Source organism: Zeus faber (assembly GCF_960531495.2).
Source record: "Zeus faber genome assembly, chromosome: 5".
Classification (NCBI taxonomy): domain Eukaryota; kingdom Metazoa; phylum Chordata; class Actinopteri; order Zeiformes; family Zeidae; genus Zeus; species Zeus faber.
This window is the reverse complement of record NC_137192.1, coordinates 33,750,591-33,763,155: the sequence shown is the minus strand read 5'-3', so window position 1 is coordinate 33,763,155 and position 12,565 is coordinate 33,750,591. Positions and strand designations below refer to the sequence as shown.

Below are 12,565 nucleotides of genomic sequence, written 5' to 3'. Positions count from 1 at the left end.
ATTAAAGAAAAAGCCATAAACATTTTCTTGCAGCCTTTTAAGTAGCACTACATGTGTTGAGTAGTCCAGTTTGTGAAGTCAATGCCTCCTCAGAAATGAAAGAAACAGGACATACTGTAGGCATGTGGGAGCTAAACAAGTGTGATTGGACCTACTGAGAATAAAACAAATGTCAGTGTCATAATGTGCTAACAGTTGCTTACTACCTTGTGTTTCTGGAACATGATGAAAAACTTACAGTATATAAAAATAATATGTTGACACTAGTGATAGGGCTCCATAGGTACATAGGTAGGTTTATTACAAAAAAATAAACAAATTAATATCTGTATCTAATACAGAAAATATGTCCAATCTAATAAATATACAGTATATATTTGTATTTGTTTGCTTGTTTTACTGATGAATGTTCAATGCTTAAATTCCAACCCTTCATACACCCGCCATTTCCCTCATTTCATTTCACATTGTCATTTATCAACTTCAATTCATACCATTTGTTTTGTCTGCAGTGATTGAGCGTTATGGTACTGTGCCACCAACTCAACTAATGCTGACTTTCAAAACTTCAAAAGTGGAGCGTTTGTTTGTTCCTCAGAACTCATGACAGGAAACACCATTTCCTTATCTGGATCTTTATCTTTACTGTTATCTGTGTTGTTTCCTCTACCCACACTGACAGGTATACTTCCTATTATCTATTACAATTTCTTCTGCCCTCACCACGTGTAGCTGTACATGACTACACAGCGAGCTAAACACTCTTCCAATGAGCACCCGGAGACAGGATCTCACTTGGATCTTTATATTTACCTTTATCTGTGTCATTTCCTTTACCCACACTGACATTTATACTTTATATTATCTATGACAATTCTAATATATTATATTCTTGTACTAAATTACGCCTTAAAATATTTTGTTTGCATACACATGAACACTTACTATCATTAGAAGGAATATGCAATAAAATGAAACAAGGCTTTTGTGGAATTCAGTATTATCATCTTACACAAATGACAGATGACAAAAAAAATCTGTCCATGTAAGTCTGAATTCCGGCAACACATGTTGACGTTACTGTTTTTTCAGGGTGTTTTCTGAGGAAGGACAGGAGACGAAGGAGGAGACGTGTTCCAGTGAAAGCATCATTAGATGCTTCCGAAAGTCACGGGGCTCACAGCATCACACACCCACACACGCACATGTCCTACTTCACACTCATTTAGTTTAAATGGGGACTGAGCTGGAGCCCATACAGCCGTACCAACAGCAAAGTGATTATAGAGGCTGTATCTTGGCTGTGACCAGACTCCAAATGTCTTTCTCTCTCTTACTAGTTTGTGAGTGGGACTTTTCAAGTGTCTCAGAGGGGAATTGTCTGAGAGGCAGATAAATATGACATAGAAATATAAATAATAGATGATTTATTAATTAGCATGGTGAGCAATCTATCACATGCTTTCCAAACTTTCCAAACTTCCCTAAATTGGAATGTAACATGATAGCTGCTCGTATCCGGACTGTGTCAGTTTTACACCATGAATAGCAGAGCAGGACACTAGGGCAGTATCAGCAGATCCTGTCAAATCTCCACTGTCACCAGCACCTATTCGATTGGATAAGTTTAATGTCAATGCGTAATTCAAAAAAAGAGAAAGTGCACATGTGTGAGGGAGACAGGAAGGGAGAGAGATCTCTTTTTTTTGTTTGTTTTGTTTTTTAACCTGTGCTGTCAGCAGGCTTGGCATACAACACAGGGTATTTACATGCCATTGCATCCAAAACAGAGTAAATCTGCAAGTGGAGTTCTTTAAACAACTAATCATCATTACTGCTCCAAGAGGGGGAGAATTACCATGGGTGAGACAGTTAAACATAGAAACAAACAACATGTACTTGACAAAACATAAACATACAGTAGAGGGATCTCTAACAGATCGGTCTGACAGCGTTGTGACGCAGTTCTCTACATTTATTTGATATACAGATTAATTGCCGTTCAGGCTCTACAGACAGAAACCACAGTGACAGATGCAGAGTGCAGGGCAGGCGTTTGTTAAAGCAAAAGGCACAAAAAAAATCCACTTCATTTGATGTAGAAGAACTGCAGTAATGACAAAAAAGCTAGACGGATAAAATGTTTCTACTTTTGTTACTGAGCTTAAACAATCCAGTACTGGAAATAGATGGGTTACAGAATATTAGCATGACACCGCCTTTGAATGTTACAGTGTGAGGACGCCAATGTACAGGTAAACGATCCTTATTTTGCGAATTTGGCTCCAAAGAAAAAAAGGTTTGTCGGCTGTAAAATGGGTCTGTGCTACTTTGAGATTTGATGTTACCTTGTTTGAAGTTTCAGGTTTGATTTTTGGCATGAAATTGCCATGATCCAGAGTATGTTGCCATTCAAATTAGCCGATTGAAGAAAGAGTTGAAATAAAGCATTGTGTTCCCGCTTCGTTTTCTCGAGCCATAATAAAGTACTCTGTTTCTCCCCAATGTTCACTCTAATATGCTGTGTGTCCTGGATTTGTTCTTGGAAAGCAAAAGTAACACCCTTAACCCCTTAGGGTTTGACTTTGTGGAAATGTTGAAAAGCAGTGTTTGTTATATTTAGGGAAACACCAATAACCCCCACCCTAACAAATATCAGTATTCAGAAAGATCTCTTTGGTTCCTCAAATTGAACAAAGGACATATGACATACAATATGGACATATCCTGTAAGGGAGTCGGTCACGGTACCAAACAATACAAAGTCTTCTACTAAAGTCTCTAATAAATGCAACTACAAAATAATGCAACACAAATACTCTAATGCAAAACTATCGGATCAGCATAATATATTTAAGAGTAAATTCTTTAGAAAATATCTTAAAAATATAAATGTACATTTTTATTCTTGCCTGTACCTAGTATAATTTACAAGTATTTTGTTTGTTTGGATCATTATTCTATTATGTTGAATGTACAATATTCACACTCCTGCAATTTGCTCAACACAGAAAATTATGACTTTCTTTCTCCCCAACAAAAACAGGTTCATCAAAAAGTGAAGTTAAGTAAGTATCGACCTGTAAGTGTCCTTTGATACACATGATCGGGGAGTGAGCCAAATTGGATCGGCAATCTGAGAGACAACGCATACAGTCGGAGACAAACGAAATAATAAAACAAATAAAACAAAGACTTTTCAGTGGATATTATAAATAAGCATTAAGGTGCTGTTGTATGCCAGCTACAGTCACTTCTCCCCAAACGATTGTTCTCCAGAGCGAAATATAAACAGGGGAAATTCCATTCCGAAAGAAAAGGTCTTCAAGGATAGTTTCGCTATTTTTCAACACAAGCCTTAAAATGTTGCTTCACATTTATAACTGCTCTTAGAACCAACGCGCCAAATTCTTCACTAGTGAGAAACGTACCACCCTGCTGCAGCTTCTGATTGTACTCTCTAATGGGTCAAATGTTTAAGCATTAGAAAACATGAAATCTCCTTTTTAAAAAATGGGAAACTCATATTATATGTAGGTGTTTCTTTGTGTATTTTGAACATGTTTTGAATGACAGTTTATAGAAAAACAACTTTTACCACACTTCATCCAAAGTATTAGGTTGGCCACCCTAGGTTGCCAGTAGGAACAACGCAACTTCCTGTTTCTAGTCTATAAAATGTACAATTCAACGACAATATAGTTAGTGTGGTGTGGGGGTGGCGTGGTTTAAGCAGCCACACCTGTCTTGGGTCTAGTTAATTGGGCCCAGGATCAGGGGCGGCTGTACGCCTGTTGCTCATCTGAACAGTCAAAGAGAACAGGTTAAATCACCCATCCCCACACACACATAGAGGGAGCTATTGTCATGACATGTTTCCATCTTCTTCTGGTTCCATATTGTTCACTCTCTACAATAAACTGGTAGGTTTCAATACCATCAGCTGTGTCTCTGTGTTGGAGGGCCCTGAAAAAGCCACTGGGGCGGTGTGTGGCAGGCTGTCACAGCGTGCTTCTCAATTTCAAAAAGGAGATTGAACATTGTTTTAAGGCTTAAATGTTCACCCCACTGGCAAATTTCTCAACAGAAAAGCGTTCAGTGTGTTTGCACTTTGAACAGTTATAAATGATGGGAACCAACATATTAATAAGGCCTAGGATGAAAAATAGTGAACCTATCTTTTGAAGACTTTATACTTGTCAAACTCATAATGAAGACAGAAAATGAAAAGGTATATATACTGTAGCGAAGAATATACATGAAATTTAATAACACACATGAACGTGCACACAGACACACACACACACATGCACTCTAACGCATACACTGACAACACAGACATCGTAAAACATGGGTGCCAATACACAATCTAAGGCCAGTTTTGAGGAAGAAAACAATAGGTGGATCTCAACACATGCCAGTTGGCGTAGTTATTCCACCGAAATGTCTTTCTGCTTAACTTGTCTTGACTTTTCTCTCCGTCAAGTGTTCTCCCAGTCTCAGCGTTTTCCTTTCCCAACTGGATAACAGGGTCTTAAGGAGGGATCTAGTGATCCAGACACATCCTTTATAAGTTCCTAGTTTTTGGAAAATTACAAGTGGTAATAGATTTTTTTGGTCATCTTTTTATTCATTGACTAGAAAAATTATATACTGCAATAATAATATTGAAATAACAGGTATTCTTCATATCATGACCTCCACATCTCTGTTGTTATAACAAGCCAGTCAATTGTGAATAATCCCATCCAAAAAAAGATTTCTAACATTAGGCAAATAGTATGAAAAGTTTGAGAACAAAGAAAAGCTCTTTCCCATGTTCGCCAGACATTATTCATTGAACATGTCTGCAAACAATTCAGTGACATTTGCCTTTTTGAGGACTCCCAGCCGCTTGCCAATTCAATTTGCTGTTCTCCCCAGTTCCCTCCGTCTCTTTCATGGAAATACTAGTTGTCTTTTAAGATGTTAGGGTGACTCTTCTCTCCCTGAAGTGGCTGCAGTTCCTGAGATACATGGTTCTCCTTCCCACCTCCTTGGAGCACCTCCAAAGGCAGCATGCTGTTCCCTAGCTTCTTCTGATGGCCCTCGGCATGATAAGACCTTTGCTGGTAGCTGGAATGAAAGCCAAACTTAGGGCTAGCCTTTTCTAGGAGTTTTTGGGAAGGGTTTGTGCCTGAACCATCATGTAGGTGTTCCTCTTCATCTGTGTCAGCATCAATGAACTTATTGATGGATGCATCATGGAATGTGAAGATGCCGGGCAGTAGGTTTTCAGGGCTTTTGCTTCTGCTGCTGGCAGTTGTATAGACAGAAACTTCGGGGCTTGGGATCAATGAGCTTTCGGCCAGAGCCCCCGCACCTGGACCCCCTCGCCCCGCAGAGGGAGAGGAAATTTCACCTCCATCTCCACCTTTGAAGTTGACTTTGAAGCGGCTTTTGAGTGGGTTGCTAAAGCGCAGGCCCTTGGGGCTATCAGTATACGGGCCATGCTTAGAGGCTTGTCTTACTTGGTGTGTGGTGGTGCTTTGGGGTCCCTCGTGTTCATTTTCAGCGGTGGTCTCCAAGCCGGGATTGGTGCTGACCCTCATTGGCATATTGCTGACAGGGCTGTGAGAATAGCGGGAACTCTCTGGAAAGTCGGTGGCACAGCTGATGAAGCTGTCTATACTGGATATGCTCTTCATATCTGTAATTGTGCTTGAAATGGTTTCAGTAGGGAAAGTTCCCATCTCAATCACTTGCCTCTGTCGAATTGATTTAGACACCGGGCCTTTGTCCTTGTTGTTGAGGTCTGGTTGAGACTGGGCCTTGGCCATGTTGTTGTACATCTTCTCCAGTTTTTGTGCATTGAGATGCTGAGGGGTGGAGGGCCGGGCCCTCTCCTGAATGCTGGGCTCGAGCGTCTTGGTAGGGCTCCCATCTGACATTGTTTGTTTGTGGGTTTCTTTCTGGTGGCTGGGAGACACATTGTTGTCATGTACCTTCTTCCCCATATTCTCTCCATTTTTCTCCACCATGACATCCATGAGTTCAACACTACGGGAAAATGCCTCTTTCATGTTCATAGAGATAATGCTGCCATTTCTCTTAGCCCTCTCCAATGCCTCTCTTCTTTTGATGGCTTTTTCTTGTCGCTTTTGTTCTTTATAAAATTCAGAGAAGTTATTTACAATAATGGGGATAGGCAGGGCTATCACCAAGACCCCTGCTATGCAACACAAACCCCCCACTATCTTTCCCAGTAGAGTTTTTGGGTAGATGTCTCCATAGCCTACTGTGGTCATAGTAATGGTAGCCCACCAGAAGGACGCTGGAATACTTTTGAACTTAGTGTCTTCTTCATCCTTCTCAGCAAAGAAGACGAGACTTGAGAAGATCATGATGCCCATGGCCAGAAAGAGAATCAGGAGTCCCAGCTCATTGTAGCTCCTCCTTAGAGTGAAGCCGAGAGACTGTAGACCTGTGGAGTGACGGGCCAGCTTCAGAATACGTAAGATACGCATGATTCGGAAGATCTGCACCACACGACGGACATTCTGGAATTGCAGAACACTTTTGTTTGATTCAGTCAGGAAGATGGTGACATAGTAGGGCAGGATGGCCAGCAGGTCGATAACGTTCAGAGGACCCTTGAAGAATTTCCACTTGTTGGGGGAGGAGAGAAAGCGTAGCAGGTATTCCATAGTAAACCAGGCAATACACACAGCCTCCACATGGGCCAGTTGGCGGTTATCCGTAACTTGCCCAAACTCATCTGTGTCCTGGAGCTCTGGAAGGGTGTTCAGCGACAAGGCAATAGTAGACAGTACAATGAAGAGGATGGAGATGATGGCCAGGATCTGGAACACAAAGGTAAAAAAGATTTGCATTAGGAATATTGTAAAATAATTATAATGTGTCGGAAAACAACATGCAATTGTTTTGTATGGTGATGATTGTTTTATATTTTTCTGCCCCATGTGAAGATTTTAACAACTTGCTATCATAATATCCCTAAAAGTCTGTTTTCAGCAGGTCCACCAGTACTTTTTTACCACCTATTAATACACATTGTGGTGAGGACATATGGCTGGACAAAAATTCAAAGTTCATTTCAAATTAAAGAGGTATCTGAAATTTCACTTTTAAAATGTATTTTATCATTTTACTAACATATTTAACTGTATTTTCATTAACAGATGTCTTCTTTTTTGTGACTGACTGATTAACATGGTAATCAGGGCAAATGTGCAGAACAGAATGTCACTTCTCAATGTGGTTTCCCTTATAAATATAAGTTTTTATACAGATTTTCAGGAGGGTGCACAGTTGTGGTGCTTGTATATCAGGCGTGCCACACATGTCTGTGGGAAATCCAATGCAAGGTACAAGGCAGGCTGGGTCCCCCACCAGTAGAGACCAGGATAATTCCCCGGCGCCAATCAGCAACCATAAACTGTAATAAATCCTGACAGGGGATTGCATGAATACCTGCCTTGGCCTTTGGGGAGGGACAGACCAGCAGCATAAGCACCAGGATTGGAGACAGTACACACTTTACACACAGCATTTAACTTCTGCCAAAGTAGTCCAGCTCAGTCAGTGAATTAACAATGATCCAAACTTTTAACTTCACTACTGCTTTCACCTAAATGTCCTGCAATTGCAGTTATGACAAAAGGCATGGATACGTTTCACACACAACCATTAGTATACTTCCCACTCACTCAAAACTCAAATCACACCTAAAAGACTGAAACTGCAAATGCAAATGGAAAGAAAAACCTTGAGCTTAATGTGTCGCAGAAAAGTCATTCCAAATGCCTGTGCTGCTTTTAGTGTACCAAGTTTTGAGGTCAGTTACGTCATGAAACCCCCCAAAGCCCCAGAGCAATTTTAAAAAAGCAATTGAATTTGAATGGGGAGCTGGCACCACTGGTTGAATTGTCATGGACAAGGAGAACATGGAGCCATCGGCTCCTGAGGCTTGATGCTAAAACGGGCCCTTCAGCAGGAACCACATTCACTGGATCATGACTAATGCGGCTTGACACAAGAACTGGAACGGAGCAGAGCTAATGGAACGTGCCTAACGCCAAAGACAAGGCTGAAACTGACCCCAGGTGTGCAGTGTTTGATCTACTGTTACTATAGATAAATAACTGGAACATAAATGGCTTCACTTTCAACGCTCGTCCATCATACTGTAGAACACCTTTGGCTCTCTGTTGGGCAGCATGAAAACCCTGTGGCTGCCAGAGAGGAGAGGCGGACACCAGCGAGGAGAAATGTACAGACTCGTATGTGTATGTTGATGATGCCTTCAGCACTGTCACACGGAGTCTTAACAGAGCTTTTGGTTGAAGAGGTATTTCACACTTCAAAGTGGCTCAGTCAGAAATAGTGATAGCTCCTGGTATTTGAATATTTGGTGTTTGAGGTTCTTCAAACAATTGTGGTAGTGAACTGTGAACTGTGTTTTCCTTTTTTCACTCCAGCGGCACTGTGCATCCCTCACATCCCGTAAGTATCCCAATAATTAGAATTAGGAAAAAAAAGGCCCTTCGAGAACGTCGACAGTGGACATGGACATGGTGGGCGGAGGAGTGGAGACACGCACTTGTAGTGTTGGAAATTGAGTGATGAAAAGTTTTGAGAGATTCGGCTTTTTATGGGAATGTAATTTTTGCCCCTGCACCTACAATTTTCTGTGCACAACACTGCACTGGAATTATTTTATGTCAAGGTATTGGTACTTTTACTTCATTAAAAGAGCTATGTACTTCTCAGTTCAGCCTGTAAGTCCCTGCAGTTAGTTAATAAAACAAATGAGCAAATGACTCTTTTGCTGGAGTGACTCCAGACTCCTGATTCCTTTAATATAGCATTTAAATATCCATAATCTTGTCCCATTGTCTTCTAACTGAGGGAAGAGCTGGCTGAATGGCTGTTAGAATTCTCATTTAGATTTGCTCACTGAGAAGAGCCCTCTCTAAAGAGTTTTTGTTTACTAGCCACGCTCGCATTAAGTGAGGTGGAGAAGGGCTTCATTTTGGTCCTGCCTGGGGCCTCCAAATCACTGAGACCGCCTCTGAACAAGGTAGGTGAAGGAAAAGGCCCGTGGAGATTCCTCATTCCATAGATTCCTCATTCTGTCCCAACTCTGTCCCTGCAGTGCACAGACAGACACACACACACACACACACACACACACACACACACACACACACACACACACACACACACACACACACACACACACACACACACACATACGCACGCACACACACACACACACACATACACACAAAATTACACACGCACACGTACACACACACATACACACAGACACACTCACGTAGGATTCAGTAAAAAGCCTCAAGCCGCCCAACCTCAGAGCCCAGGAGGCAGAAGAGTGAATATTTAATACTGTTCTGAAGTGAAGATAACTTCATGTCCTGGGAAAGGTGTGCGTCATTGGGTGTTCAGCAGTGCAGAAAGCGCTGCACTGCTGAAGAGAGAATTAGCCCACTTTTCAAAGTGTTCCTCAAGGTTAGTTCTGCTTCACACAGCACAGATGGTCGGCTGTCGGGAGGGGAAAATAAATATTGTTGGACCAAAGAATTTTTCTAACAGAATGCCATCCTGCTATTTTGTGAGCATCGTTGGGCTTCTTCCACATTTTAAAAGACAAAATCCGACATTATTATTTTTTCCACAGATTTATTTTTCATGTATATCTTAATTTCCAAAAATATTATAGATGGCACTGCTTCTTTCAAAATTCAGACGGAACATTCTCCTGTTGTTAAATGACTCTGTCAGGCCTCGAGAGATAATTTACACATTATTAGATCAGCTAGGGGATGTAGATGTTTTTAATGAAAAAGAAAATGGGGGGAGAAGGTGACTTTTTGTCCCTAAATTTACAGACAAATTTATTGTCGGTAAAAAATAAAAATAAGTAAGCTATTGCACATTGATCCTTAACAAAGGGGAGGTTTTCGCCCACCACATGCCACCCGAGCGGCGTTTTCAGGGCCCTCAGGCACAGAGACACAGATGATGGGGTCAAAACACACCCGTTTATAGTAGAGAGGGGTGAGAAGGAACAAGCCCCGGAGCAGGTGGGCACGTGTCATGACAAGGGCTCCTCTCCTGTGTGTGTGTGTGTGAGGGGGCTGGGGGTTTTACCTGTTGCTCATTGAACCAATCACAGATTAACAGGTGTACAGCCACACTGATCCTGGGCCCCAATTACCTAGACCCAGGACAGGTGTGGCTGCTCAAACCACACCACCCCCACACCACACCGTCCATAAAATGTTTCCACAAATATTTCCCAAGTATGATCTATGCGTTGTCAATCATTCAAAGCAAAATGTTGATTTCTGCAAAACACATAGAAGAAAGCACCTGTTGCTCAGACTGTGTTCATAAATGAAGCTGACACATTCAAGGCAGTTCAGTGGATTAGGGTGTATTATTATACTGATTAATATTTCCATTAAAATGTTGCATACCAACAAAAAAACGCCACATCAGAATTAATGCAAATGTTACGTTGGGAACCGGTCTGTGCCATGTGGGAGTGTTGATTCACAATAATGTTTTTTTGTTTTTTTTAATCTTATCTGATTCCCTGTGACTGTAACAGCCTCATATGTGAAGGTTTCTACTTTAAAACATAATCCTTTTCATAAATAAGTAGATAGACAGGCAAGGCTTGCCAGTGTTCTACTATTACAAAAGGTTACACAATGCACAACACTGATCTAGATTCTCTGCCGAGATTCAGTTCCTTGGAAAGTTCCTGGGAAAAACTTCCAGCTTTGGCTGCGACTGGCAACAGGAACAGTCCAAAAGATGAGCAGGGATAGAGTGGACACACTGAGCATCTGAAGGGAGACGGAAACATGTGTGCTAATTTATTCCAATATTGCGGTAAAAGCAAGTTCCTATATCCCTGGGAGACACGAAGGAGCAAGAGCAGCAGGATGTCCCCTCTCTGAGGCTCCAGACGGAGGCAGAGAGCACGGCGGGGTCAGCGCTTACTCAACGACTGCCTCCTCATCCCTGTCCCGCAGCAGATAAAATCCAAATTGACAAACGTTATACCTCATGGAAACGGAAAAAAAAAAACACATCAAGCATAAAATGTCAGATCAATTAATTATTAACGGATCATTCATTTATTTCATGATTCAATTCATTAATCATTAATTTAAAGAAGCTTAAAAATCCCAAATATGAACAAATCTTTCATATTAATTTAATATTTTGATATTTCTAGCTCATTATGTATTTCCCTCAAAGTGGCCATGATCAGCCCCGTCTCGGTTAATAATGCATATAATATCCAACCCGATGACAACATGTATCCGTCCACAATCCCCAAACAAGCCCTCCTGTCTCTGGACCAGCGTCTCGTTTGGTGGGTTTCACCTCGCCCTGCCTCTGCTCCTGTCCCACCTGATGGGGGACCCCGGGCCCGGCCTGACCTCTGGCACACAGAGGGGCAGGCAGAGAGATGGATCACTCCGCTCCATGACCTGCACAGGGAGTGTCCTCTACGTGGAGGTGTGAAGGTGATGCTCCAATGTTGACACAATTAGTGTGTGTGTGTGTGTGTGTGTGTGTGTGTGTGTGTGTGTGTGTGTGTGTATGTGTGTGTGTGTGTGTGTGTGTGTGTGTGTGTGTGTGTGTGTGTGTGTGTGTGTGTGTGTGTGTGTGTGTGTGTGTGTGTAATCTAACGTTTTCCTGTCTTGGCCAGTCTTAAAAGAAAGAATCTCAAAGGCCCTGTGAAGCTCAAGGCCAAAACTCACATTTCTGGAAACCCTGCGATTTTTCAGTGGCTAAGAGAAAGAACGTGAGACAACCAGAGAGAGAGGGAGAGAGAGAAGGAGAGAACCATGTCGCTCTCGTGAAAAACCTCATTATGACCGTCCCGTGTGTCAGTGCCCTCGCTAAAACATTTGTTCCATCAGGCGCTCTGCCTTCTGGGACAGATCACCCTCGCTCTCAGAAACAGCTGGTGCCGCTGCTGCTTGTTTCTGGTTGTAATTGGAGTAAATGCATGCCCTTTGATATCATTACAAGATGTTTGCATTAAAGTTTCCTGTTAGTTAGTCTATTGGGCGACAGCAGAACTCAGCAGCTCTCCACATTATTCATGTATTTTTCATCTAGTTGTGTATATTTGGCAATATTTTATTTAAACATTTCCTTTGCTTTTATTGTATTGTAGTTTATATTATTTAATTATATTTTTGTAGTATTTATTTATTTATAATTTAATTATTATAAATAAATTATTGTTGTTATTTATCTTTTTTTCTCACACTGCCAAGCTTTTTAAAATGCTAATTGCTGAAAAAAAAAATTGTCTGTAGATACACACCAATAATCGTCATGACATCTTCCTTGTAGGTGATGTAAATGCATGCTGCGTCACACACACACACACACACACACACACACACACACACACACACACACACACACACACACACACACACACATACAAACACACACACACACACACACACACACACACACACACACACACACACACACACACACA

The 12,565-nt window shown here is 41.5% G+C and overlaps 1 protein-coding gene across 1 annotated transcript in view; it reads right to left on the bottom strand.

Annotated features, from left to right (window-relative positions):
- Positions 1 to 4,949: 4,949 nt before the first annotated feature.
- LOC307230721 (potassium voltage-gated channel subfamily B member 1-like) overlaps positions 4,950 to 12,565 on the bottom strand; it is a gene marked incomplete at both ends in the record, with an annotated part of 32,582 nt that continues 24,966 nt past the window's right edge. The window contains one exon of the mRNA XM_080001157.1: positions 4,950 to 6,842. Coding sequence (XP_079857283.1) covers positions 4,950 to 6,842 — 1,893 coding nt within the window. The remainder of the gene's footprint in view (positions 6,843 to 12,565) is intronic.